The sequence below is a fragment of the Cryptotermes secundus genome, unplaced genomic scaffold (genome assembly GCF_002891405.2).
Source record: "Cryptotermes secundus unplaced genomic scaffold, Csec_1.0 scaffold338, whole genome shotgun sequence".
Taxonomy (NCBI): Eukaryota; Metazoa; Arthropoda; class Insecta; order Blattodea; family Kalotermitidae; genus Cryptotermes; species Cryptotermes secundus.
This window is the reverse complement of record NW_019727092.1, coordinates 76,392-83,737: the sequence shown is the minus strand read 5'-3', so window position 1 is coordinate 83,737 and position 7,346 is coordinate 76,392. Positions and strand designations below refer to the sequence as shown.

Genomic DNA, 7,346 nt, shown 5'->3' with positions numbered 1-7,346 from the left:
TATATATATATATATAAGAATGCAACATACTAATATGACACAAGACTACAATAATTAAACATAAAAATATACTACTAGGCATTCAACTTATAACAGACCAAGATCGTTAATTAATATTGAATTTAAAATATTCCTCAAATGAGTAAAATGAATTTATGTAACTTATAATATATTATGCCACTAGAGATTCCTCATCTTTTCGCTGTTTAATTTTAAACTATCACTGATATCAATGTAGACTGTAAACAGCATAGTAGTTACATGGAACATACATTTAGCTTTCTGCTTGTTTGTAATAAGTAATCAAAATTGGGTCTAGATAATTTATGTGAAATTTTATTTCATGATAGATCATAAACATCATAAACATGTACTGTGCCTGAAGTTTTCTTATATGTAGGTTTCTGTGGAACTGTAGAACTAAAAGAAGGTATTTAACATGAAGATCTTCAGAAAGAAAGATTGATTTAGTGGGTGTAAATTCTACTGAACTGAGAACTTTTTATATTATTGTAACTTATGAAAATTATGTAAGCATTGATTACTCTAACACATGATGTTGCATGAAATACTTTATTGTTTGACAGATAAAAGAGGAATCATTTTTGGAAGACATCAATAACTTGCTGAATTTGGGTGAAATTCCCAATATTTTTTCAGCAGATGAGAAGGAAGACATATGTGAAAAGATGAGAGAGCTTGACAAGCAGCGAGATAAATCAGTTCAAGTAAGACTTTTCAAAAATTGTGCATGTAGAAATGCAAAGAAAAACAAAAACCTTACTCTTGTGAAAAACATGATATTGGCCTGTGTACTACTGCATGGTGAGTAAAACAGACACCTGCAATTCTAATTCATTTATCATAAAAGAGACTCATACCAGAGTCTCTTGCATGGCACATTATAGAAATGACATTTTTACTGTGTCATAACTGTTTTGTTTCTTTTAAAGAGATAGCTTATATTTTCATCTTTCATAGTTTTGGAAAACATTACATTCCTTAGAAAAGGGACAGAGTTTCTGTCAAATTACATCATTTAATTTGAGCTGTAAATGTCTATGGGAATGATTTAAATATGGTGGAGTAAAGTGAACGAAAATGGATGATGTTGGTCTACACTAAAAGTTATCGTAAAATTAAATTTTTGGGGATTTGAGGTTATTGACAATGGTGGTTAGTAAAAGTACTTTCAATGGACTACTGTAGCCGTTCTTTAGTGCTACTAGCTCTGTCAGTGAAATTCAACTCATCTCAGGTCGTGTTGACTGGCCACGACTTGGGTGATTAGGGGGGCCTCGGGTGTAGGTGGTTCAGTACTCAACACCAATTAGCAGTTTGAAGTCTTTATTCGAATTGCACTCTTCAAATGATAACTGCGACGAAGTGATCCACTTAACTGATGGGTGGATTTAGGCTCCTATACCGGTTACATAGACACACTAGTTGATAGGCACCACAAAGTGTATATACGGGGATCAGAACACGTGTACCACCGGTGAATGTAAATTTCAAAGTTTCCACCAAGCACGCTCTGAATGTTAAATATCTGCCCTGGTTATCCAAAATTCAGGCGAAGGATGTTGCACTTCAGATTTTGATTAGCTGGACCAGGCAAGCTGGGAGGCTGCTTAATCCTTTTCCTCCAATTAGAAAAAGAAATATTCACGCCTGCAGAGTTTAGGGGTGAACCCTGCCACATGCTGTGTGGCTGTCAAAGTGAAACTTGAGGTAGCATAAAACGACCCTACTAAAATTATGACTACCCCTGTCAAAGTTTAGAATTTCTAAAGAACCCGGTCTCATGTTAGGCATTAACTTGACTGATTTACTGATGGGCAGCTGACTTCAAACTTGACCCAAGCCACCTGGGGCATGTCTCAGAAGGAAATCTCCAACTGTGAGACGAAAGTGACAAATGTCACAAAACCCTGACCATCCCATAAATAGGACACTTACACTACACAGCATTATGCCCCAGAAGATGTTACTCTTCACATTTAATTTAGTTCCACATTTGTTCAGTATGACCTCTACTTTCTGCATGAAGTTCAAAATACAGTTTATCAGTTTATGAAAAACAGATTTGTACATAACACACAATAAATATCTCATTATGTTCTATGTCTTTTATTTGAATTTCATAGTATATATGTTGTGTGCATAAGAAAACAAGAGAAAAAATAATTTCTGTGCTATTTATTGAGGTGTGCATGCTGTGATTAGCTACCAATACTAGATTTATTTCTGCAATAAATAAATATCAAGTGCACTAGGGCATGCAAAATCATAAAATACATTTTTGAATATTCCCACTCCTCTCATGTTCCTCTTCAGTGTTAGTTATTTTTCATTTTATTATCTCTATTAGGCTATTTTTTGGGTTGAATCTATGAAGTTGAGCTTAGTAGCCATACAATACTATTGAATTATCTGGGTCTACATCTATTAATAGCATCATAAAGATTTGATATTTACATTTTTTTCTCTTGTGTTTATAGACGGATGGGAGTACTGTTGCCCTCTTCAATCTGTTTGTTTCTGTAGTGAGGGATCAACTGCACATTGTACTGGCTATGAGTCCAATTGGGGATGGTTTCCAGAACCATATCCGCAGGTTCCCTGCCATTGTCAGCTGTTGTACCATAGATTGGTTCCAGGTCAGTAGAACAAGTATTCTCTTCCTGAAATGTGTTGTTTTGATTTCTGATTCACATTGTACATTTTTGACACTGACACCCTTTGGATGAATCAAATCTACCACAATTTAATATTTTATAATAATTATGAGAATGATGGAATGTTATAAAGAATTATTAAATAATACTGTAAGATTTGCATGAGATAAATTTATCAGCTGATTTCTGAAGCCTGAATCAAATTAATTATATATATTGTCACGTGTTGGGTGTATACACGACAAATAATTTCACGCTGTATTGGATATAGCGAATTTTATTTCACATTCGCTCTTACAATCCCACAATTTCCAATTTCACAACTACTGCCATCTGCAATATCACAAATACTACACTGCAAATGCTGGTTGACTGCCTGGCTGACTCGTAACTTGTAGCTCGAGAACTGGAGAACTGTAACTGAATAGTCTTTGCTGCTCCTTATTTAGCCTCATTCTGGACAATACGGAAAACAGCCACGTCATAGGCACCACTGTTGTCTGCCGCCATGGCGCTAGCAACACTGTGTACCGCTGTTATTACCGTCGTCTCTTGCAACCATTGTTTACCCGCTTTACCTAGCAACCGCTGTTTACTCGCGTTGCATAGCGACCAGTGTGCTGAGACCCGGTTCACTTCGGCTCTGCTCGGCATGTCATGGCTGGCGGGGAGGGAGGGGCATCATCCATAGCGCAATGCGTCACACTATATATGTACAATGTATATGTATATACATGTATATCAGTTGTCTATCTCAGCAGAGGATACAGTTCTCTTTTGTTTGAGAGATAGCATTTATATACTTCATTACTTTACTTCTGTCAAAGAATATTCTGAGTTATATTTATGTTATCTGTTTTAACACAACACAGATCAGTGTTATATCACACTCAGAAGCTATTATGAACTTTGTTCTAAGAGGGCATAATGTATCAGTTTTCAATTACGTGTGTCTGTATCATATTGTGACGTGGATGGCACAACAGGAAGTAGGGGTCACGTGAACTCTGCCATCTTGCGAGTGACGTCACATACCCTCACTCCTTCCATCATTATGCAATGCTTGGTAAACATCCCCTCCCCCATGGTGACATAACAGAAGAGCAACTGTGTCAGGCAACCATTGCCGCAGTGACATAACAACATCGGAGCAACTGCCACTGCTACAGTAACAGACCAGTCAACACTCTGTCCCCCTCCCCCGCGGTGACATAACAGCACTTCCCACTGTGACATAACAATGGGACACCGCTGGTAACACGAGGCAACAGGGAACGGTATAAAAGCTGTCTGAGCAGTATGTGAGCAGAGTGTGTGATCAGGAGTGACACAGTATGGATTGTGAAGTTGCCGAGTGCAGTTTCAATCTAGCAGTCGTTGAGTCGGGTTGTATCGAGTGCATGGCAGTGACTACAGCAGAAGGCATAATTGTGATACTGCCGATGGCAGTAGCTGTGAAACTGTAAATTGTGTAATTGTGAGAGCGAGTGGAATAAATTCGCTATATCCAATATGGCTTGAAGTTATTTGTCACGTTATACACCCAACACATGACAGTTTGGTGTCAGAAGTGGTTTACGAACTTCAACACTCCTTGACGACTAATCAAATTTACGAGTACATTGAGTGTTATCGTACAAAACGAAAATTGGAATAAGATTACAGGGCTAGACAAAAATGGACTCACAGCAGATGATGGAACTCCTGCGGAAAGAATTGAGGACTGAGAGAGAAGCTGCCGAGAAAAGGGCTAACGACAGATGGAAAGCCTGGTGAGAAAAGATGGCCGTCATGCGAGAAGAGTTGGCCGCAGAAAGGAAGCCACCCAAGCAGAAACAAGAGCTATCCAAGTAAGTACCGAAGCCACCCGAACAGAACCAAGAGCTATCCAAGCAACGACGGAAGCCACACAAAAAAGGATGGATGCCAAGCATTAGAAGATGGTGGCCAAATTTAAACCCAAAACAAAGGATGGCCGAAAAGAGATGATGGCCTGCCGAGAAATGACGGAGGCGCGTCTAGAAGAGCAAGAGCCGACCTCAGTGGAAACGAAACCTAAGGGGGGAAAACAAGACAAAATCCCCAAAGTAGACGCTGTAGTGAAACCAGTCAAAGGACGGACGAAGCGGCACAGGGGCAAGAAGCAAGCTGCAGGGCAACACGGAGAGCCGAAGGAACTGACCCGAGGAGATTGTGGATCCCAGAGGAAGTTGGCTGCTGCCTGCAGGAAGGTGTCCCTTCGTGCAACAGTGTCATGGCACAAAAGGAACATCTTCAGGAAATCTACGACCCAAGGAAAGTGGACTGTGACACGAATTGGCTGCTGACAGAAATATGACTAGCCATGCAGGTGTGACATGGCGCAAGGGAGATTTCATAAAGAAATATTCAACCAGGGTCAGTGCTGAACAAGAAACCTGGAATGGAAGAATGGGAATAAAGAACATAGGCGGCAGACGGCCGCTATGCCAGAAGTAAAAGGTGCCAACCAAGGACGCCATCAGAGGACGTAGATCAGGACAGCGATCGCACCTAGGAGGGAGAATAACTCGTAAGAAGACCTTCTACAAGATTGTCAGCATGAAGATCATGAAGTGAATAGTCTGATCTTCTGTCAGCCTAGGACAAGACAAGGACTGGACACTATGGAGGGGTCGACCTCCTCCCCTATTAGGTGCTGTGTCCTGAAATCACTTTTGTCACTGTAAATGCAGACACATTTAACAGAAAATCACTAAGAGTGCTGTGGCTCAATACTTTCATCCCATGAGAGATGTCAGTGTATTACTATTAGACGCGCACTCAGTAAAGGGTGATTCACCGAAAGTCACTGCTGTAGATATTCAAAGTTCAGCCATAAATACAAAGTAAAAAAGTAAAAAGTAAAGCTATCCCTATACCAGGCTGTGAAGGAACATAGGGTTGTGAGACGTTGAGGGTCCCACATTATCTAGACCATCGGCTCAAATATGGCAGTAAAGTTGTCAGCCTTACGCACCGGCTGCGCTTTACTCCCTAGAAAAGTTATTTAATTAATTCCTGGTACTCATTTCTGTTAGAGGCTGAGTTAACCCTAGGGCCATAGTGTGGCTGGAAGGATTAGGTCAATTGAAAAAATCCAGTGACCTCATCAGGACTTGAATCTGCGACCTTCCAGCTTGTAGCATAGCCCCTCAACCAACCATGCTACCACATGCCCCTCTAGATACAAAGTCACGGAGAAATGTGTCAGCTTGTGTGGTGACAACAACAAAACCATTACAAAGTTTGATAGACTACTTTGAAGAGGAGAAATGAAAGTCATTATAATACCAGAAGTCAGAATAAAAAGGAATTTGAATAGGTGGCAGTACTCACATCATGCACGACTGTGTAAGAAGTACCTGTATGCTACTAATAGAAGTCAAAACACTGGAGATGAAAATATAAATCCATTTTCACATCTACGCAGTAAGTGTACTGAACTGCACCCTTCTGTGATGAAGATGACACTGAGTACAAAGTATTCAAAATATTTCTCTTTTTCTCATTTGTTGCACTGAGGTAACTGGGGAATTAGAAGTGATCCTGGACCGTGAGAACAATGACTTGCCTGGCATGCTTCCTTGTATATCACCTTGTTGCAAACTGCTTAAGAAATACTGTGGTCACCAGTGCCTCAACTGTTGTGACTGGTAGGGATTCGTGTTTCTGTTTCCTAGTAAACGGATGACTGTGATATTTCTGCTACTCCAAGGCTCTGAAGTTCCTGAATTTTAGAAATCCTGTCACAATAGGGTCTTCAGCCAGCTCTTGCGAAATCCAGTGACAGACTGTACGTCTTACATGTGCTTCATATGGTGCTAATTCTTGCGCCATTTGTATGGTCTCTTGTATTGTGTGGTATGCAGAAGCATGGAATGTATCTCTGTTACCTACAAGATGCCTGGTATTGATGGTAGGTTGTCTCTTTTCAACGACTTCAGTGATCTGCTGTTCCTTCTGTACGTTACCTACAGAACATAAGTGGCCAACATTGAGTCACATCCTGTGAAATGTTCATATCTCTTGGAGTCAGTGGTCAACAGAATGGAAAGTACAGGGATTTGACACTATCCAATTACAATATTTTCCTCTGTATCTTCTAACATAATCTATAACATTTGCATTGTCCCCTCTTTAGCATAACATGCATATTTGCTAATTTAGGAATTAATATCCACTTTTGATGGTGGATCGGTATGTAACGTGGTTTTTCAAGCTTAGATTGCTTGAGATGGACTTGAAATGTAATATATATTAATTTTTTTGTCCAATGTTTATTTATACTCCATGTTAGGTGGGTCCCTGTCACCATGGCATGGCGCGTCCTCAGGTTGCGGATGGAGGAGACACCCTCCAGTTTTCGAGGGAAGCTCCAAATATATTGAATAAGCAGTCGCGGACAGCCGACAAGGGGTGGCCCTCCAGATTGGAGGTTGGGCGTGGGGCTAACAACTCCTCACCGAAAAAATCAGTATGTTACGAAAATGAACACAAAGCCTCAGACCTGGACTGATTCCTTGGATAAACGACCTAAGTTAATGAAAATGGATATGAGATTTGGAACTTGGAATGTACAAAGTTTGTATAGGGCAGGTTTGCTCAGGGCAGTGGCAGAAGAAATCTTAAAATATAAGTTAGATTTAG

The 7,346-nt window shown here is 40.1% G+C and overlaps 1 protein-coding gene across 2 annotated transcripts in view; it reads left to right on the top strand.

The window, feature by feature from the left end:
* Window positions 1-7,346, top strand: part of LOC111864364 (dynein heavy chain 7, axonemal) — a 167,945-nt gene that overhangs the window by 111,762 nt on the left and 48,837 nt on the right. For both annotated transcript variants that reach the window (XM_023851574.2, XM_033751408.1), the window contains exons 34-35: window positions 588-728; window positions 2,502-2,660. In XM_023851574.2, the coding sequence (XP_023707342.1) occupies window positions 588-728; window positions 2,502-2,660 (300 nt within the window). The remainder of the gene's footprint in view (window positions 1-587; window positions 729-2,501; window positions 2,661-7,346) is intronic.